Raw genomic sequence first — 21930 nt, forward strand, 5'->3', positions numbered from 1 at the left:
CGATTCCTTTTGCGTCGACACATGCACATCCTTCGGGATGGCACCATCTGCTGGGGCTTACGGTTATGTCGCAGACGCCGGAGCGGATCTCCTGCGAGCAGCGGGACTGGGTCCTCTTACTAAATGGGTGGATGATCACTTATTTTTTCGTATTGAACGTCGTCATCTGGCCGCTTACAATACTTACCGTAATTCATTGTACGATACCTTATCGTCACGTGGTGCTCGACAGACCGGTGGAAGACTGTGGTTTGAGGGTGAAAGCTTTGAAGATGGCTCCGGTGAAGTTTTTGGAGAAGACTGCCGCTTCCCTTTACAGGACCTATCCGACACGTGCGCACGGTCGGAGGAAGACCAGCGATTCACATTTGATTTCAGCGACATCAACCGAGAATCTGTCTTATTGGGGATTCCATGGGAGTTGTCAAAAGACACGCCGTTTAGTTTTACCGTCCTATACATCGGGTTGCTATGGGACCTTCCTCACCTCACGGTTGGTTTGGCGGACACGAAGAAGGCAAAATACCTGGCTTCCATCGTGGAGTGGTCCTCGCGTTCAACCCACGTCCTTCTCGAAGTCCAAAAACTCTATGGGAAGCTCTTGCACACCTGCCTCGTTATTCCTACCGGACGCGCTTACCTCACCTCATTGGAGGCCATGCTGGGCATCTGTGGTGCCCGTCCTTTCGTGCCACATCATTCCGTCCGCCATCTTACCGACGACCTTGCGTGGTGGATCACAACACTCTCCAAACCCCGTCTCCTTCGACGCATCCCACAGCCTTTCCACATCATCGATGCCCTCGCCTATTCCGACGCCAGTTCTGGCGTCGGAATCGCAATTGTTGTCCATGGGTTTTGGCGTGCCTGGACTTTATCACCGGGTTGGCAAACCCTCAATGGAGCCAAAGATATTGGTTGGGCCGAAGCCGTCGGGTTCGAACTGCTCGTCCTCTACGTCCTCCGTCTTGCCGGCACTTCCAGCAACACGCACTTCCGCGTGCATTGCGACAACCTTGGCGTTGTCGAAGGCTGGCGGAATGGTCGGAGCCGCAACTGGGCCACAAACAGCGTCTTTCGGCGAGTTCTCTCTCTGCTCGACTCCCTTGATTCCCCAACCTCCTTCCATCTCTCTTACATCGCCAGCAGCAATAATCCGGCCGACGCTCCTTCACGTGGGAAGTACCCATCAGCAGCCTTCCTGCTTCCTCCCATCTCCCTCCCTAGCGAACTTGACCTCTTCCTCACAGATGCCATCATCCCTTCCCATAACATCTCCTCCACGCACCATCCTTCAGGGAGGGACGGATGTTCTAACTCGTTGGTTGACGGGGCAGACCCATAGAACTTTGGCGGCCGACTCCTCGACTTCCAACACGGTTGGCATGAGTAACATCTCCCGTTTCTGTGTCACTCGCCCCATCGATCAAGACTCGCTCGCTGTTGGTCATCCACGTCCATATCACTCCACGCTGACGCCGCTTTCTTCCCCTCTGCGACCCCATTGTCTAGCCCGGGATCGTCTACGCCTATGGGAACCTTATCAGCGTCGCTCCCGAGCGGATCACGACGGTATTCCTGTCCCGCTATCCGATACTGACTTGAATCGCATCTTAACGGTGATGGGTCACTCTCTGGCTTCCGGAACCCGTGAGACCTATGGTTCCGGATTGTTAGTATTTCATGTCTTTTGTGACGCTCGAGGCGTACCAGAGGAGCAGCGAGGCCCTGCGTCCAGCATACTCCTCTTGGGGTTCATTGCTAGTTGCGCGGGGCTGTATTCGGGGAAGACACTGGAAAACTACTTCCACGGTGTCCGGGCCTGGCATCTCTTACATGGCCTCGACTGGTTTGCAGATGGAGCTCAAGTGACTTCAGCGTTGCAGGGTGCGTCTCGTTTGGCCCCTTCCGCCTCTAAACGCCCCAAACGCAACCCTTTCACCACCGACATTCTACTCGCCATCCACTCCGTTCTTGACCTGTCAGTCCCGCTCGACGCTGCATTTTTTGCATGTCTCACAACATCATTTTTCTCTCTTGCGCGGCTGGGCGAGCTTACTCTTCGCTCACTAAAAGTTTTTGACCCTTCGATCCATCTAAAGGTCTCTGATGTTCGATACGACGAGGATCGGCATGGGTTCAAAGTTACCATTTTCCATTTGCCAAGGACAAAGACGTCCTTGGTAGGAGAAGATCTATTTTTCGCTGGTCAATCAGGAGATATTGACCCCCAGCGCGCTCTACAAAATCACCTCGTAGTAAACAGCCCTCCATCATCAGCGGCCCTATTCAGTTGGAGGCACCGCAGTGGTTTACGCCCGCTCACTCGGTCAGAATTCTTACGTCGTCTCGACAGCGCATTCGCTCGTCTTGGGACTGAGCCTTTGAAAGGGCATGCTATTCGTATCGGCGGCACTTTAGAATACCTGCTGCGCGGTGTGCCGTTCGAGACAGTGAAGTCAATGGGACGTTGGAGTGGAGATTCATTTGTGTTATACCTTCGTAAACACGCCGTGGTACTGGCTCCCTACCTCCAGGATACCCCCATTCTCGCACCTTTCACTCATTATGCAATGCCTCCCGTGCGTTAAACTATCGTGAGTGGTCGCTTCCCTCCTTGTTTTCGGGGGCAAGCATGCGCTAGCTGCGTCGACGAGCTCCTAACCTTAGGGAATCTCTGCTCATTCTTGCCCTTTTTCCTTAGGTCCCGAAAGCCATGTTTCAGTCGAACGAACCTCAATAGGTTTCTTCCCCAAATTATGTTAACCTTCCTCGTAGTTGTGTTAGTGGTTGGAGTTAGTCTCGTGATGTGTTCGGTTTTCAAATATTTATGAAAAACTTCCCTCGGCTCATTCAACCTTCGAAGACCGAAAACATAGATCGTGTTCTATGTAAGGGTGAGGCACGAACACGTGCATAGAACGAAGTCTATGTACGGACCGAGTAAGGTTAAAATAATCTTTCTTTCTTCCTCGCTACCATCGAGCGGACATAAGCGCTCGTAATTCGATCATTCCTATTGCTAGTTATCACTCGTTGAGCTATCAACTGTTCTCCAACAAAAGACCCACCCTCCTCTCCCTTTTCTCTCTGGCTTGTTTCTCTTATCATATCTACTGGACACCAGCGGGCAATCACCTCACCATGATGGATGAATGCTTTACACCATCCCTGTCTTCACATTGGTCTGGGCAGGGCTGGACGCAACACAGTTTGGATGATTATCATTCTGCGCCCATAGGTTAGTCATTAGACCCTGGAGTCTAATCTTGGTCTAGTCTCTAGTAGATCCGTATTGGTTATTGATTAGGTTGTACCTTGCAGCCATGGTCACTTCGGTTCCGTCCTTGCACCCTGGAGGTTGGACCCTAATATTCCTTGGGTCGTTGCCACCATTGCTTTTTACCCCCACTCCTTTCCACCACACCACCATGCATGTCTTGTCTGTTGCACCCCCTGCTCTAGCCTCTCGTTTCTCCACTGATAGTGGACCAGTGGCCACGATGCCCACCAACTTTTGTTCTGCAACCCCGTTGGTTGCTTCACTATTTGTTGATTCCTCCCAGGCTGCCTCTTCTCCTGACACTTGGATGTTTGACTGCCATATGGATGGAGATTCAACTTATGCCCCTCGTCTTGGCGTAGGAGACATGATCGCCATCTATCGTCAGGCTTGTGTTGTTTCTTGTCAGACTGGTCCTCAATTTGGACAGCCTGCATTTTTGGGATGTTTGACTCACATTGCTGGGTGGAGTTCTTCCACCATTGAGTTTGGTGTGGAGATTACAAGTGTTTTCCCCACCCACCCTACAACTATTCAACTACCTTGGGCTGTTTGTCGTCTTTCACTGCTGCAACGTCTCTGGGGGTGGTTAATACCTTGGCCACGTTGTTCCTCTTTCCATCCTCCTCCTCTTATGCCTGTGGTGGACGATCATGAGGGTGATGATCTAGTGTGGTGTGACGTTGATGTTTGAGGTGTGTTGTTCTTGTGGATACGTGTAATAATATGACCCTGACTTGGTCAGACGTGTCTAAGATGCCTTTGGTGTTTCTTTTGTGACTTGACGCATTGCCTCGGTGTCCTGACGTGAGCCTGAGATTGCCCTCCCTCCCAATCTCTGCTCATTCTTGCCCTTTTTCCTTAGGTCCCGAAAGCCATGTTTCAGTCGAACGAACCTCAATAGGTTTCTTCCCCAAATTATGTTAACCTTCCTCGTAGTTGTGTTAGTGGTTGGAGTTAGTCTCGTGATGTGTTCGGTTTTCAAATATTTATGAAAAACTTCCCTCGGCTCGTTCAACCTTCGAAGACCGAAAACATAGAGCCGGTCTCACGCCGAGTGGTTGCACAGGGTTAGCACTGCGTGTTGTCCAAAAATTCCGACGGCTTAGAATTGGCTGAGAATCTGGGGGGTACCTAAGGTTTCAGCCACGTCGAAGCCATCAAATATCAGTCGACTACTATGATGTCCGAAATCTAAACCTCTAAATTATCACTGGCGTTAACAATGGCGCAAACTTAGAGGTATTCTCACCTACGTTTTATCTACGTTTTAACGGCTTCTACCTGAGGTGTGTTTTGCGTGCCGCACATAGTGCATGCAAAATATAATATAATATATATATAGGCATGTCTAAGCCGTATCTCTAGGGTTACGCTCTTAGACATGCCACCGCCTGCATGCAAACACGCACTGTGATTTCTCCAACGACCATTTACCAGTAACTCAACGACTCGGGAACAGTGAGCGAACGACTTATAGCCAGTCGTACCAGTTATCGACACGATTGATGACTACCAATCAGCAAAGCAGTGTAAGAACATTATAGCATTATTCGGCTCTGAACTTGCTGACTTTTGTACACTAGCGGCGTCTGTGTGCTTGCTTGCTATGCGAGCCGTTGGGTCTTTTTCAGACCGAAAGAACCGCCAGAAATCACCTCAAGAAGCATGGCTATGCACGCAGGCAGCATGTTGGCAGTAGTGCAGACTACGAGCTACCAAAGAATCTCGGTGTCGAGGACGAATCTTACACTGGATGATAGCCCACTCCCTGATTATGACACCGAGCTTGAACAGCTTGACGTTTCTGCCGATGATGCACATTCTGTATCCTATCATCGAAGTGGTTCTGCTGACAGGAGTTCCCCCCCGCTATATTTCCCTTCCTCCGATGACGATAATACTGAGTTCAATCAACGACACACCCCTCCACCGAGCAGTTCTCCCCCACTATATTTCTGCGCTTCAGATTATGATAATGCTGCTCCTAGTGACGATGACTGTAGTGTCCTATCACTTACCTTTAACTCGGCTACTCGCAATCACACTGCTGATGAAGAATCACGTATTAATGCCTCCGACGAGGAGCTATCGTACACTGAACATCTCGACGACGAAGATCACTGGGTTCCTGAGAATGATCCGCAGTTCCTTCCCAATGATGCACTATTTGATGAAAATACTTTTGTCGACTCAGACGAACCTCATAGTGTTCTACCGCCCGCGTTATCGGAACATCGAGCACTACTAAATGGCTATGTGCACGTTTTTTCCAATGCTGCATGCAGACGTGCGACGCATGCAGATGCAGAAGAGACACTCACCTTACTCCATTCGACGATCACAAGCTGCTATCCCGGCGGAATTTCCCCTGAGCTTCAGAGTGACTTAGCCAGCATGGCACGAACTCTTCGCACTGTCGAGAAACGTCTGGGCGTTGATACGGAGAAGATTGTTACTACGTACATTCTTTGCCCATCTTGCTGGCAAATGTACCATCCTTCCGAGCTACCAACAATGCAGTCTCAACTGTGCACAGCACCTGGATGCTCCGCAGCGCTATTTCGCCTGAAACGATTGAGTTCAAATGCACAAAAACGCATCCCATACAAAGTGATGCCTGTGGCGTCCTTTACAGCTGCTCTCGCACGTCTCCTAATGCGTCCTGGTAAATGGGAGGAACTTCAACATTGGCGGAAGGATGGGGACCATGAACCAGCACCACCTATCACACGAGAGGAGTGGTACGCCGAGAAGGATGTAAACGAGCCACTCACAGACATATATGACGGGTGGATGTGGCGATCACTCCGTACGGGCATAGTGCGCCAGTGGGACTCGAAGAATCTCAAAGTAAATGACATTGACATACGAAAACTCAACCAACGGTTCGTGTCCTTGAAATGTGGCCTCGTTGTGCATATTAACATCGATTGGTATGTTTTAAACAAGTCTTAGTTGTCATTTCCTGACATTGCCATTGACGGAACAGGTTCCGTTCACTCAAACGTGCTAATTATTCCACTGGCACAGTTTGGCTGACTATTGACAACCTACCGCGATCGATACGATTTTTACGGGAGAACACATTTTTACTCTTCGTAATTCCAGGGCCGACGGAACCAAATACGGAGCAGCTCAACGGACTACTTGAACCTTTTGTTCGAGAGATTGAGCAGCTCGCACAAGGTGAATAAATACTCTTGTCTGCTACATAACTTGACTCTGAATACATTTGTCAAGGGGTGCTTTTCAAGGTTTTCGGGCATGACACGATGGAAATGGTGCATGTCGCACTCCCCTTTGGTCCGATGGATACTCCAGCGAGACTCAAGACAGCTGGCTTCGTATCTCAGAACTCCGAGGACCATATGTGCCCATGCTGTGACGCTCCATTTTGCTCGTTGGTTGATCCTACATGCTTCGATCGTACACGTATGATTTTTCGATGTTTCATGGTGGCATACTGATTTAAAATTTCTAGAATTCCACTATCGAGACTCCGCAAAGCAACTAAAGTGGAAATTCATACATGGGCATTCCGATGATCCTGAAGTACGAGCGAGCATTGCAGAAACCAAGGGTGTCCGCATGTCAATTCTGGATCGCCTTCCAACGTGGAACGGGTCATCAAGCATTCCGACAGAGATCATGCATTTGTTCTGGGGTCCGGGTGAGTTGTTCATTCAAGGTATTATCTCATAATTCACTCATTGTACTAGGCACGTCTGGTCAAATACACCGAGTCATTTTGATAGAAGGATCAATGTTCACCGGGACAGGGAAACGCTCCGATATCACACCAATGGATCGACTTACAGAATTTCTCGAGTCCATATGGTGGCCGAATAACTCAGGACGTTTTCAGATCAAGGTAACATTGTTTTGAACCTTGAAGGGGGGAGTACTGATCTGTACATGAGATTGTGAGTGGGGGAGAACGTCCTAAAGCAGACGAGTGGCGAAATTTCATGCGAGTATACCCTGTCGCAATTTCAGTTGCATGGCAAATGTGGTCTCGCCATGCTGACGATGAGGCCCCCCCGCCAAAGAAACGCAGCAAGATCCAACAGGCCATCGTGAAATCAAGGAAGCTCTTACACAAACGTCGAATCAAGAATGTGTCTCGCGACGAAGATGCTGAGGCAGAAGATTATTTGGCGCTCGAAGACATCGAACCATCTCGCAACTATCATTCTCACTACGAAAACATCCTGCGATACTGTGCTGCGACCCGAATCTTTGCCTCGCGAGAGATCACACCTCAGGAGGCCACTCGAGCTGAAAACTTCATATCGGAGGCTTTTCAGTCATGGGCGCAATTGAATTGTCATCTCACACCAAATTTTCACTTCGCCAGTCATCTATTCGAGTACATTCATACCTATGGCCCTGCATATGCCTGGTGGGTATTTCCCTACGAGCGCGCGATTGGTGTGTTAGGAAAGGCCAACCACAATGGCCATGGCAGCGGCGAAGTGGAAGGGACCTACATGCGAGCGTGGTGGAAGACCATGCTGATTCAAGAACTCGTGGGTTACAGTATTCGTCTGCCATTGTTCTCACTGTTTGCTGACTCGAAGACCCAGTTGACACATCTGCAGGAACGACATGATCAAACTGAGCAGGACCAGCTAGCTATTTGTGCGCTACTCAAGGCTGTCAAAGGTGGTGCCGAAGCCGATCGGCAAAGAGGGCACCCTTATGAATTATATCGCGCTCCTGTCCAACCCACACAATTCCAGTACGTTTTATCACCTTGTCCATTACTAGTGATAATTGACCCGACAACAGCAAGGATTGTATTTCCGAAACAATTCAAGTTAATCAGCTTGCGGCCACTGGGTGTCTATGCCATTGTTTTGCAATTCCTACGTCTTCATTTTCCAGAATTCAACTTAACGTCAGACGCAGGTGAAGCATCCAATGGTATTCCATTTGACTCACAAGGTGTCCAGTCATATGCGAATGTGACCATCGGCGCTGCAAAGTATGGCTCATTCCATCATCATCGTGGAAAGGGGTTTTGCTATGGCTATACCAAGGGACGACACGCTGCACGTATCGAGTATATATTGTCAGTCAACATCCCTCGACAAGACCCTCCAATATCTGTCAATGTTGCTCTCATCCGATGCTTTGAACATCACCCACAGGACGCCAACCACCCATGGTCTCTATGGTAAGCCTATCCTTTGTTACCATGTGAACTACGATGACTCAACCACGATATCAGGGCAACTGACCTCGGGATTGCAACCTGGAAGTATAATGTCCTCGGGAGCCTCGAGGCATGTCATCTTGATGATCTTAGTGGTCAATTTGCATTCGCACCAGTTCACGCACCGAGAATGGGTCGCTTATGGGTGACTTTCTCGTTAGACACAGTAAGTGTTTTGTATGTTCTGATTGTACCATTATCTTAACGAGAGCATTTCAGACCTCCCAGAGAACCAGATAACAGCAACCCTTAGAGTCCCTCTCGTACCATTTAAGTGCTGCTGTAGTATACATTGAATATTCCATACCTATGCTATTGTACAAGTGGGATCTATTTACACTGAATCATAATTAATTTCTTCTTGCTCCGAGTCGTCGATGTTGGGATCTGTGGAACTCTCGCTATCACCAATGACATGGTCCTCAGTCATTAGAGCCTCTTGCTCGTTACGCTCCTCTAGAGAAAGGGAGTGAAGCCACTTTGTGGAGACGGCCCATCGTGGGGTCTTCATCGAATCATGAACCGGCAACGATTTCGCCATCCTCGGTGGGCCTTGCACTCGAGGAATCCGTTTTTTCATCCAGTGCTTCTTCTGAGCTTCTTTTTTTTCCACATCTTCATCTACCGCACCTCTTATCTCTTTAATGGCCCTCCTGGAGCTGTTTAAACACAAATAAGACACGGCGCGAGATCACAGAAGGGTAAACTCACATCCTTCGACCGCCATACAGGTGGGCACGTCATTAAGATTGTCGTCTTCTTCTTCTTCTTGTATGCTTTTCGGCGCGGATTGAGGAGCTGAGACAGCTTCGTCATCACTCGAATTGATGTCGTCAGAGGCATCTGAGCCGCTGTAATCGGTTGATTGCCACTTCGCTGCAAAAATGAAGTCGTATTCCTCGCCTGCCAGTGGTGGGAAGTCGGGACGGACAGCAGATGCTAGTGCTGCTTTCTGTATGATGGTTAATATTAAATAGTACATTTGTTAAAAATACGCACATCTAAGTGTCGTTTCTCACGTCTGGCACTTTGGACATTGAGCGACTGAACACTGATTGGCTTTTCCGCCTCCTTATACTTCTGCTTCATGTTCTTGAACACCTTGCCCGTCAGAGACTTGAGAGTCTTGCTAGGAAGTTTGTCGACGGTATCTTGAGACAGTGTAGGCTCGTATGTGCACGCATCACGACGAAAGCGTTCAACATAAGCTCCGTGCCACTTCGCATTCCCTGTCCACGACAATTCCCACTTCGGTCGTAAAACTTTCGTTGATGAGATCTCATTGTCGATGGTGAGTTCATCAATGTCGGCCCAAAATTCATTCGTATTATCAACTGGTGCTGGCAGGGCTTCATTGGTCTCGATACCCATCATTTTCTGCAATACCTGTCGGATAGCACTCTACAGATGATAATTTAGACTTCGATCAAACAAATAGCAACAAAATACGAACGTTCATTGAATTGTCAGTGCGAGACGGTGCAGATTGCGGGTCTCGAACCTCGAGTGCCTCGAGACGGAGGATGATAGCCTCGACTTGCATATCGATTCGATTTGTAACCGCGCTATGATCTTGGGAAATTCGAGACTGTTCTTTGCGGAGCTGGAGTATTTCGCCTTGCATGGTCTGAAGCATGCTATGCTGTCGGCCGGATTCCAACTGGGAGCGAGAGTGAGCTGATACTTTATCTTTGCTGCTTCCTCCAATAGACTTGCGCGTTAGGAGCCCAGAGTTAAGTTCCACATCGTCGCTATCATCTTGTGGGACAGGAGGGATGTCTCTCACTGGTGGCAGCTTGGAGCGGCTAGATAATGTGACCGTGTTTTTGGAGAATGCGAGTGGCTGCATGGTATTTACGACTGGTTTTGGTTTTGGACGTGACCGGCTAACAATGGGCTTATGGACAAGAAACGAGCAAGTGGGAGTCAAAGAAGCCTGGGGCTCAGACATGGCCTGTTTCTTGGATGTGATGGCACCATGAGAGGGCTGTGGAATAGACTGAGGAGGATGCGTTGACCGTGGTACTACAGTTGAGAGACATCCTGGCAGATTGGATCGCAAAGGTGCAGTTGGACGAATCGACGATGGTGCAGTAGAACGAATTGATGACGGCGCAGAAGAACGAATTGACGACGGCACAGAGGAATGAATTGATGACAGCGCAGAAGAATGAATTGATGATGGCACAGAGGAATGAATTGATGACAGCGCAGAAGAACGAATTGACGACGGCACAGAGGAACGAATTGGTGCAGCAATTTCAGTGGAGACTTTTAATCTCGAGGGAATCGGAATCCTGAAATGTCCAAGCAGATTTAGTAACAATTGATGCTGTAACCAAGGTTGCACGTACTTTGAAGTCTTTTGATTTGATGTACAAATCTTCTTGGATGCTGGAAGGAATGGGGACTGGAAACGTCGAGTTGGAGGGTGCCCCGCACGTCCATGAGTACCCGTAAATGTGGGCATGTTTGCATCATGATCCTCCAGCTCCGAGCTAAGTGAATCAAGCTTGCGCTTCTTCGACGTAGGATCATGCACATCGTCGAGGAGTGTAGGATCTATGGCGAAGTATGGAAGCTCCGAAGTCTCAAGTTCAGGAGTGTATTCCGTTGGTGGTGTACTGCAGCCACCTTCGGCAGCAGATGACGATGCCTCTGCAGACGTGGTATATGCAGATTCAGCACCTGTTGCACCGAAAACAAACTGCGAGTCCTCGTAGTAAGGCGCTGGGTTAAATTGTCGCACTTTTAAATGATATGTTGCATTAGCTAGCATATACATTGATCGAGAATATGACTTACTGATCAAGCGCTGGTATGATTGACTGGCGGCACACTCGTACACGCGCAAGTCAGCTGGTGGCCGGGGGTGGCCTACGTCCAGCACACCGAATAATCACGTATAACGTTAACTACAAGATTTGATCAGCTTCCGATAGTTTCAGTAGAATTACTTACCTTTGAGCTTGGATGTATGCAGTCGTACTACGCTTGAGGCTGTGTCACAAGGTAAGTTGTTCAGAGCAAGGTGCGCGGAGTTTCAATTCACCTTGTTCCTTACCCCTTCGACAACAATCTCAACGACGGCGAACCGTCCCGAACCCCAAACCGATAATGATATTTTCAACAGGTATGTACCTAGTTTTCATGCTAGCGGGGGTTAATGCTAGCACTACAGGAGGATTTTGGGTTGCGCAGTGGGCATGTGTATTAGCTAGGGGTGCGTCTAGGACTATAGCAACACCTGCGCTGACACACTATGATCTTGCTTCCTCCTGGATGCTCTTGCCGCGCCTCCCAGTAGTACCCTCTGGATAGCACACGATCATCCACAACATCGTGTCCCGCCTCCTTGAACATCCGCGTAGATCCATGGTGCGCCTGCGAGATGCAGACCCTCTGCACTGTGACTAATAGCATCACTCTGTAAGTCCTAAAACTGCACGTGCGATCATGTGTGTCGTTCATTTGCTGATTCACTCGCAAGGTCAACTTCTACAGTCCACCCTTGTTTGCATGTTTGTGTGTGTGTTCGTCCTGCACTCATTCACATTCATTTGGTGCAGTCTAGGTGCGCCTTTTTCGTTTATATATGTATGTACATCACTAACAAGCATCTTCACTCATTTCTGTTTGCTTGTGCGTGCACATCAATGCTTATCTTGACGTGTCTGCGTCTGGCGTCTTGAACGATAGGTACCGCTTTTTCACGTTTATAACTAGGCTATAACTGATCATTTGTTTATGCTTCCCGCTTGTCTGCTAATGTTTGTGCTTGCCTGCACTGGTCTGCACCCCGCCTCTGCACTTGTCTCTGCTTGTCTTTGGGCTTTTACTCGCATTTGGTTGTTTCCGCATGCCGCCACTCGTCTGTGCTCGCTCGCACATATCTGCACCTGCTGCTTCTCGCTGCCCTCTTCCTCCAAGGCTCGTGGTTTCGTTGCTACCTTGTCTGTTAGCAACTCAAGTACTACTCACGCCTCGACGCCTGCCGGTGTTTCATAACCTATTTTCATTTGCGGTTGATCGTTCAATACACCAGGCCCCAGTGCATCTCTCGTATTCTCCCCATCCAACCACGCCCAGCTACGCCCTCCAGCACCCATACCCAAGGAGGTATGTGTTTAATCTTGTGGTATCTACTCCTGACTTATCTCTTTGCAGCATTGAGCATATACGCACCGCTACCTGCAACCCCATCCGAGTCTGGCATCCCCTATCACCTTCTAAGCCCATGTTTAGTGTCCATCGCCTGCTATCGCCGCTTCACTTATTGTCAAGCGCTTCTGGAGTTTAGTATATATGAATATGGGCTACGTAGCAGCATGTATTATAATGTCTGCTATAGCTGAGAATGCGCGGCTGTATTCGCTGCAATATATATAACGAATTTTGCTCATTAATTGTCTGATCCGAAATATCATATAATATAATATATTTATATATATAATGGATATAGGTGGTTTATCGTGTATATACAGTATCGTTCTGGACCCATGGTAGTAGCTGGCTTTGAGCTGACTGGAACTTGATGGCCAAATCATGTCTTCGAGGTGGTTGAAATCCGGAAAATCAACCGTTTCGAAGCCGGTTTATACCATAGGTCCAGAAATGGCTAAAACTTGACCCTGGGGTCACATTCCAGCCAGGTATCTACCGTCGGAAATTTTTGATAACACGCAGTGTAGGGTTAAATTTCACTCGAATGTGGCGCAACGTTGTGCTTGGTTGTCAATGGCAATTAGTGTTCCGTGAAAAACTCCACGCCGAGTTTAGGACATGTTTATAACATTGGGCATCCCCAGGCCAGTTATTGACGCGTGTTTTTAACTAGTTTTTGACGAGTTATTGACACCGGCCATATTGTAATTTTTGTGCTACAGAATTTGAGAAAAATTGAACTTCCAGGCTATGGGACCACCACCAGCTGTTTGTGAAGATGGCCCAGGTGTTTGTGACTGATCTTCAGCCTCCGCCGTCTCGATCGGCTTGTCGGAGAGAAGGTCCAGGAGCTCGGGACCGTCTAAACGAGCATCTTCACTACTGACGAACTCCCGGTTACTGCAGCGCAGATATCCGGGGTCATCCTCATCAACGAGATTCACGCTACCATCAAGCCACGCATCTGAATCCTCGTAACTGTCACCTGCATCCGAGCTCTCATTTTCATCAACTTCCTGGCCGAAAATGGTTTCATCGAGGTCACGAAACTTGACGGTTGGTTGTCTAGACGAGCCTTCTTTGAGACCTGCTCCACAGATGGCTGAGTTCTCTTGGCCGTGGTTGATGGTACACTGGGGCTAGCTGCGCTAATGCTAGATACTGCCGTGGGGTTTGAAGCTTGGTAACGGGCCACTTTCGCTGAAGGCGCATCAGCAGCTAAGCCTCCATCAAGTTCTTCTTTCATTGGACGTGGAATGTGCTCGCACATAGCGGCATGTCCAAAAATGCGTTTTTTGATGTGATTCTTGCATTTCCAGGCTGCTGTGCCAGACCCTTCAGTCACATTGGATGTAGAAGTGGTGCCCCGGATGTGCCAAAAGGCTGTAGAATATGACCCAGCCTGCACCGGCCTGGCCAGGTAGATATGTGGCTGGCCGATTCGTAGAAGTGGGCACGGCCAGTGTACCTTGAACTCTGCTTAGGCACTGAGGGAATGTGTAGGGCGAGGACTGGCCAGCCTTGTAGGAGAAGTACTGGCCAGCATTCCTACACACGACTGTACAGGAGTACCGGCCGAGCGCACAGGGCATTTACTGCCCAGCTCAGCCAGGAAGAAGCCTCAGGCCAGCACTCTTATACAATCGTGTAAAGGAGTGCCGGCCGAGTGCACAGGGCAGGTACTGGCCAGCTGCCAAGAAACAGCCTCTGGCCAGCACTCTTATACAACTGTGTATGGGAGTGCCGGCCAGGTACTGCCAGGAAACAGCCTCCGGCCAGCACTCCTCTACAATGGTGTACAGAAGTGCCGGCCGAGTGCACAAGGCAGGTACTGGCCAGCTGCCAAGAAACAGCCTCTGGCCAGCACTCTTATACAACTGTGTATGGGAGTGCCGGCCAGGTACTGCCAGGAAACAGCCTCCGGCCAGCACTCCTCTACAATGGTGTACAGAAGTGCCGGCCGAGTGCACAAGGCAGGTACTGGCCAGCTGCCAAGAAACAGCCTCCGGCCAGCACTCTTATACAATTGTGTATGAGAGTGCCGGCCGAGTGCACAGGGCAGGTACTGGCCAGCTCAACCAGGAAACAGCTTCCGGCCAGCACTCTTATACAAGCGTGTATGGGAGTGCCGGCCGAATGCTACCAAGAACTAGCCTCCGGCCAGCACTCCTGTACACGACTGTACAGGAGTTGCTGGCCGAGCCCATAGGGCAGGTACTAGCATGTACAAAGGTACTGGCCGGCCATGTAGGGTAGGTACTGGCCGGCCCCACTTATAAAATCAGGTATATAGTCTTGGCTGGCCTTGTAAACTATATACCAGCCACCCCATCATGTATATTGCTTTGCCTAGTAATATCAAGTAGATCTATGAGTCAAAACAGCAAGAATACAATGTGCTATGCTAGGTCACTTTCGCATGGCCTTTTTTGAGGGTTGCCTGGGTCTGCTGGATCGACGAATATTGTCAGTGGTAGCCTTTTTGGATGGTCTTCCAGATCCCCCAGATTTTCCTCTTTTCTTCCCTTTCTGCACGACGACGACGACGTCCTCCTCCTCCTCCTCCTCCTCCTCCTCCTCCTCACCACGCTGTTCCTTATCTTCCATATCATCCTTACCACCACTGTCCTTTTCGATCTCCACCAGTTTCAACAGCTTCTGGTTGTACTCCTCCAGCTCTCGCTTTCTCTCCTCCAGCTTTCTCATGTCCTCCTGCAGCATCACCATTTTCTTCTTCTCTTCCTCCACCTCCCGCGACTCCTTGTCAACCTTCCTTGTCAACTCATCTGCCTCCATTTCCGTCCCCTCATCCTCTTTCTCTTCCCTGGTTGAAATCGTCCGAATGGCAGTATCAGCTCCGTGTTCTTCACCACCAGCAGCCTCAGCAATGGCAGCATGTTGTCCTTCCTTCGCCTTGAGCATCCGCATAACCCCACCTCTGGCTGTATTGATTGCCTCTATGACGAGGTCGTGGGTCTTGATACTCAAAATAGAGGTGCCAAGGTAAGAGGGGGTGTTCAGGGTAGCTTCGTCCTCCTCATATTCGATAACTCGCTTGCATTCTCTTAGCAGCATCCCAAGACCTAGGCTGACCTTCATGGCTGATTCCAAGCCAGAGATCTTTGCAGAGAGGACTATCTCCAAGAACTTGTTCAACTCACGCTCGTCTGAGTGCACACTATTCGGAAGGTGTGATCTGTCCCAACTCCATGTCGCCCAAGCGGGCCATTCCATTGCCTCAGAGCTTCGTTCCTGTGTCAAGTGAGTATCAAGTTTCACCAATCCAGGTATTAATCGCAAACGTACCTTTTTCAAGTCACCGAGACGTGAAATCAAAAGTAGATATTCGTCGTGGCTGCTGAGAGACCGTAAGAATGACATCCGATCCTTCTTTGGCACAGTGGCTGGTGTGCGCACGACTTCTTGACCAACTGATGGTCGCTTAACCAGCCCTGTCGATGGAGTGAGATTATCATCAGAGCTATCCTCGGAGCTGTCCTGGGTCTGCGGTCTTGAATTCTTGGTGGGCCTTGTGCTGGCCTTGGGCTTGGAGGAAGCCTTAGCCTCGGCCAGCTGTCTTGTACGTTTCGTGGACGTAGGCGCCGCTGAAGCCTCCTCTTCATCATCAGTGTCGACCGGTACATACTTCTTTTTTGATTTTTTCTCGCCTACATAGACAGCATTGACGAGCAGGGACTTGTTCATGTGGGAACTCACGGCCCCGACAAAAATAACCAGTTTCTGTTTCGAGGCCTTCCTGTCTTCCCAATGGCCCCAAAGATGGTTTATTTCCTGCGCCTTCAAATGAGACGGATCTTGCACGACGAAACCATCAGGGATGGAGTCTGGATCCAGGTACACCAAAAGGTTGCCGGCAATCGAGAGCCAAGGTACTGGCTTTTTGCTACCAGTGAAGACTTCTGAAAAACGGAAGTTGAGTCAAGTTAAAATCAACAGATGAAGTGATCGGCAACTCACTGTAAGATGCATGAAAAATTTGCCGAACCAACTCTTGTTGCCCCCTGAGGCTCACTCCTTTACGGGAAGGGAGCTTTGCAAACCCGTGCTCGTCCAAGATGACTTCAGGTATCGCATCTTTTCCATCTTTACTGTCTTCATCGGAGGAGTCATCATCATCATTGGTGGGGTCTGATACACGGTCATTGAGCAGTCTGAACCAATCCCCAAAAATACAGAGCTTACAAAATTCTTCCTTCGACCACTCGGCATATTTTTCAAACCCTTCGGATGTCCACTCTTTGCTTCCTCGAGAACTCAGGCTAAACGGTTTCTTGTGATTGACAGGCTGAGACTCATGACTGAATAACAATAAAATTATTATTTTACCCTGAGGAGAGTGGATAAATACTCACATCTTGACACTTAATGTCTGATCGGCATTTTTCTTGTGACTGACTAACATCACGACTCGGCAACCCATAGAACGCCGCATCTGTTCTGTAAAATCGTCGAGAACTTTTTGAGGCTTTTCTTTCGATACCTGTCAATGTTGTTATAGTAGAAATTGAAAAAAAAAAGGCAATTTACATCGCCTGTGCTTCTACTGGGGCACCTTCCCTATTCCATTTGTCCCTCGCCTCCTCAACCTCCTTCCGATGTGCAGAAGTCATGTTGTTGAACCACTCCCTCGCATGTCCAGTCCTATACTTAATAGAATGTTGCACGCCTTTCTTCTGTTGCTGCTCCTTATCATAGTCGTCCATCTCCTGCTTGAAGAGTTTCTGCGCGACGTCCCAAGCATTAAGCTCCTTCTTGTAGAACCCTGCGTCCTTAGGACGAGCCGCCAATTCTCTGTCCTCAGGGGACACGCCAGATGGTTCTTCCTCCGGCTCATCACCCAAGACCTCTTGCTCAGCATGTCGATCATCAGCGTCCGTTAAGAACTGGAGGTAGTACCTCCTGATAGCCTATATAATAATTATATCAGTATCATTATATACTCAACAAAACAGTACCTTTTTCAATCCCTTTGGTAAATCCTCGGAATCCTGTCTTGTGCTGATGAATTGCGACAATTTCATTGCGGATCTGTCTTAGGAGATTCTGACGGGAATTCTTCTCATTTACAAACTGATCTTTGTGGAGAGTCAGTACTCCCTCCCAAGAAGCATACCATTCAGCCATTGATGACAAGAAAACGTAAGTCAGGAGCTTTTGGTAAGGGTGAGTATGCGTCGCGTAACCTTAGACCAGGCCGAAGAGTTGAAGTTTTGAAGGAGACGCGATCACGTGCATGCAAACCAAGACGTGTCATTACCAAATCACACGTGTGACAAGTGATACCTCAATCAATTCAAATTATGTACATACAGTGTCAAGTAAAATACATAATTCACCTGCGCGCCTTCTTTGCAGTCCCAGGAGGCGCTGTCTCATTCTTGCGCTTGCCTTGGGTAGAGTCAGGTAAAGACTGAGATACAAAATGAGTAGAAGGCGACTTGAACCAAGCGCAGTTCTTGGTCCTGGCACTGTTGATGATGGACCCAGGAGGCTTGGTGACAGAAAACTTGTAGCATGGCAACTTTTGCGTGCTACCACAGTTGGTGTACTTGCATGTGTAGATGTACTGGCAAACAGAGACTTGGTGTGAGGCGTGCGCGTCGTGATTCTCATCAGAAACTGTCACAGCAACCCTCTCAGCCCAGCTCTTGGTAGAGCCACATTGGGGGCATTGCGCAGGAATAGGAATGCCCCAAGGCGAAGTCTGAGTGTGAGCGCGCGCGAATGTAGTGAGTTCCAGCTTGCAGCAACCATCAATGTTGACAGGAGTCATCAGGATGACGCTGGTGTGTTGACCGAGACCGCCTGACATACTAAGGAGGGTCGGAAATACGGTGCGGATGTTGAGTTGCTCAATCGCAACAAGTTCCGCCATGGCGACCAAGAAATTAGTGGTGACAAGGGGTTGAAAGCGAGCTGCGGGAAAGATAATTGCAGATGCGAAGTTGAATTGAAGAACGGACTCCTTGAGCTGAGTGTAGGGCTGTCTCGTGTGCCACCACAGAACCGCAGACCAGGAAGACGAAGTGTGCGGACTTGAGGATCCTGGCGTAGGGCTTCAACACTGTAGAGAGAACCTAGAATAGATTAATTAATAATATTGACGACGTCAAATTTTTAAAACTTACATGCTGAACTTGCATCGCAACATACTCTCCATCACCTTGACCCTCCTTCCCTGCAAAGAGCCAACCGCTGTCTTCTTCCGAATGGTTGGAGAGAAACGCAAAGACCCGACCAGTTGAGCCAAGGTGACGGACGAGCTTAGCAACCGTTTCGACCTGGTCGCGGGTGTACTTGTCGATCTTCGTATACGAAACGATGTCGAACGAGATCTCGACGTACAGAAACCCACCGCTGGGGTAGTACTTGTCGAGGTAATGCGAGAGGAGTGGAACGGGTGTGGAGATTGCGTCCTTGCCGCCAAGGGAAAAATGGACGATGGCGAGGGGTGTGGCTTGCCAAGATGGAGTTTGGACGCCAGCTCATACTTGCCGTTGAGCTGTAGGAAGCCTGGGAGTAGAGGCGTTCCTCCTTCCTCTGGCAAAACGTTACGGTAGAAGCCCTGAACAAAGTTAGTAGTCAATCAATAGAACATTTGAATAAGAAAAAGAAGACTCACAAAATATGGCGCGGGCTCCTTAACCGTCCGCAATGAGTGACAAGAAAGACATAAAAATATTAACGTCCGGATGTTGGACGGCCATCGACGTGCGCCTTGGGCACCTCAATGCATTTCCTGCACATGACGCGGGGGCAGGCGTTGCATTCAAAGAGTACAACGTCACCTTCCGCGCCATCAAGACAGATCAAACACCACTGACCTCCAGTCAGTCAACAGAACACTAGAAAGAAGCAAAAAAAAACTTACTATACTGTGTGTTCTTCCGGAATCCTAGCGTCCTCTGGCTCTAAGGATGGCGTGGACGATTTTGATCCTGCGGGCGCCGGAGGAGAGCCGGCAGGTGCCAAAAGTTTCCGGGCAGAACCTCCACAAGACTTCTTGGCCGTGTTGCTCTTTTAGGCGGCATTGGATAAGGAAAAGAAATGGTACTACCAATGGTAGAGCAAAAAGGACTTTGCGAATTTTCAAACCAACCAGTCATGTGATCATGTTGTGGTTGGGCCGGCATTTGCCGCAACAAACAACATCAAATATGTTGAACATAAAGTCCAGCGCAACACTTTCACACGGTTCAATTTCAAACCACATCTCTTCTGTCCGCTCAAACCACATCTCTTCTGTCCGCTCACCCTGTTAGCCACTTACACAGACTGCAGCTGTGTAAGTGGCTAACAACTCACTGAGCACTCATTCCCTACTGCACGGTATGCGTCTTTCAATTCTAATTCTATTTCTAATTTGGTTGCATAGGTTGATTTGCGGATACCTAAGGTAAGTCTCTTCTCAACCGTCTCTTCACTGAACGCCTTCTTTCTAGACAATTTAGGACACTATTGGGGTGCCTCCAGATATAAGGTCTGTCTTTTTTGAACCGTCTCTCCACTAAACACCTTCTTTCTAGTTATTTTGGTATTACTATTGAGGCGCCTATAGATCTAAGGTATGTCTTTCTTTTCAGCCATCTCTTTACTGAACGCCTTCTTCATCATTGAGCTTTGAGTACTGGGGGCTTGGCTTTGGGAGTGGGAGGAGATGTATGTGTGCATTGGCGCACTTCTCCTCCCTTGCTTCAGCATTGAGTACTGGGGGCTTGGCTTTGGGAGGAGATGTATGTGCGCATTGGCGCACTTCTCCTCCCTTGCTTCACCATTGAGTACTGGGGGCTTGGCTTTGGGAGGAGATGTATGTGTGCATTGGCGCACTTCTCCTCCCTTCTTTTATCATTGAGTACTGGGGGCTTGGCTTGGGGAGGATTCAGTGTCCACATTGGGTGCGCCCCCTCCTTCAACCACCATTGCGCTTGGGAGGTTTAAGTGTCCACATTGGTGCGCCTCCTCCCGCCATCCTTGTGTTGTATTTTCTCTGGAGGGATGACAACCGCTCCACCATAAGGTAACTTGTATCGTTACCTCTGACCAAATGCTGATGGCAGCTTACAGATATGTTTCTTTTGGCTTGTTCAGACATTCAAAGGTAACCTTTTTGATATTCGCTTCGCAGATACTGATTGCCAGCGCGGTTCACAGATTATGTTATTTAGTTGCTATATTTTTCTCGCTCTACTTTTTATTACTGTATTACGCAGTACTAGACTGCCGCAGAGAGGGCCCCTCTGCGGTAGCCTTGTATTGGCTTTGTCACACCTTTGTTTTTTTTCTTCAATTAGACAGAAAGATGTACCGCCAATATAACTTAGTTGCGATTTGTAACCAAATAGAGACACCACCCTGCTCCGTCTGTGTGAAAAAGTCACGTGACTTTTAAATACTGCAGTTAGAATGTTGCCAATTTTCGCAGCATATTGTTGAACTAGGGGGTGCTTGAGAGTACCCTCAGTGTGCTTGTCTTTGGTCTTGAATGTGGCGGAATAGATGCGGCTGCTGCTAGATTCGGTTAGAAGACAATCAGAGTAAGGGATGAGGCTTTTGGTAAGGCCCTTAGCATGCAGCTGGTATCTCAGGCATTCCACCTGGGCTGAGGAAACGAGCAATTGCATCTATGTGAGTTGGTATCTCAGGTATTCCGCCTGAGCTGAGGAAAAAGAGCAAATCCTCATCCAAGCTTTGAGACGCGATTGCTCTTTTCTTCATCGTGTCTATGAGTCGGTATCTCAGGTATTCCACCTGAACTGAGGAAAAGAGCAAATCCTCATATCCAAGCTTTGAGACACGATTGCTCTTTTCCTCAGCATAGGCCTGTAGCATGCAGCCGGTATCTCAGGTATTCCACCTGGGCTGAGGAAAAGAGAACTGCGTCTATATGAGTTGGTATCTCAGGTAAGGTATTTCACTTGAACTGAGGAAAAGAACAAATCCTCATATCCAAGCTTTGAAACACGATTGCTCATGCCTGAGATTTTGTCTCTACTGTAGATACACTTGAATACAAGGCTCTTGGTAAGGCTCATAGCATGCAGTCAGTATCTCAGGTATTCCACCTGAGCTGAGGAAAAGAGCAATCACATCTTTGGTAAGGCCCGTAGCATGCAGCCAGTATCTCAGGTATTCCGCCTGAGCTGAGGAAAAGAGCAATCGCGTCTCAAAGCTCGGATATGTGGGCCTTACCAAAAGCCTCATATTCGAGTGTGATTGCTCTTTTCCTGAGCCCAGGTGGAAA

General features: G+C 48.8%; 4 protein-coding genes across 4 annotated transcripts; 1 reads left to right on the forward strand and 3 right to left on the reverse strand.

Annotated features, from left to right (window-relative positions):
- Positions 1–3326: 3326 nt before the first annotated feature.
- On the forward strand, positions 3327–3977 carry DEU56DRAFT_914731 (uncharacterized protein; the record flags this gene model as incomplete). The annotated part of the gene is made up of 1 exon (XM_041357663.1): positions 3327–3977. The coding sequence occupies one exon, from the start codon at positions 3327–3329 to the stop codon at positions 3975–3977; it is 651 nt and encodes a 216-aa protein (XP_041206366.1).
- Positions 3978–8838: 4861 nt separating this feature from the next.
- Positions 8839–11975, reverse strand: DEU56DRAFT_757805 (uncharacterized protein; the record flags this gene model as incomplete). Its single annotated transcript, XM_041350168.1, has 8 exons — positions 8839–9163; positions 9212–9456; positions 9504–9890; positions 10006–10801; positions 10859–11252; positions 11310–11381; positions 11466–11504; positions 11762–11975. 8 exons carry the CDS (start codon positions 11973–11975, stop codon positions 8839–8841), a joined length of 2472 nt encoding a protein of 823 aa, XP_041206367.1.
- A 1409-nt stretch (positions 11976–13384) lies between these two features.
- DEU56DRAFT_757806 (uncharacterized protein) lies at positions 13385–13938 on the reverse strand (the record flags this gene model as incomplete). The annotated part of the gene is made up of 2 exons (XM_041350169.1): positions 13385–13684; positions 13714–13938. The coding sequence occupies 2 exons, from the start codon at positions 13936–13938 to the stop codon at positions 13385–13387; spliced, it is 525 nt and encodes a 174-aa protein (XP_041206368.1).
- Positions 13939–15077: 1139 nt separating this feature from the next.
- DEU56DRAFT_914735 (uncharacterized protein) lies at positions 15078–19178 on the reverse strand (the record flags this gene model as incomplete). The annotated part of the gene is made up of 10 exons (XM_041357664.1): positions 15078–15920; positions 15975–16588; positions 16647–16817; positions 16872–16987; positions 17042–17169; positions 17234–17588; positions 18026–18654; positions 18704–18766; positions 18818–18970; positions 19035–19178. The coding sequence occupies 10 exons, from the start codon at positions 19176–19178 to the stop codon at positions 15078–15080; spliced, it is 3216 nt and encodes a 1071-aa protein (XP_041206369.1).
- Positions 19179–21930: the final 2752 nt, after the last annotated feature.

Source organism: Suillus clintonianus (assembly GCF_016758775.1).
Source record: "Suillus clintonianus strain FC179 chromosome Unknown DEU56scaffold_58, whole genome shotgun sequence".
NCBI lineage: Eukaryota > Fungi > Basidiomycota > Agaricomycetes > Boletales > Suillaceae > Suillus > Suillus clintonianus.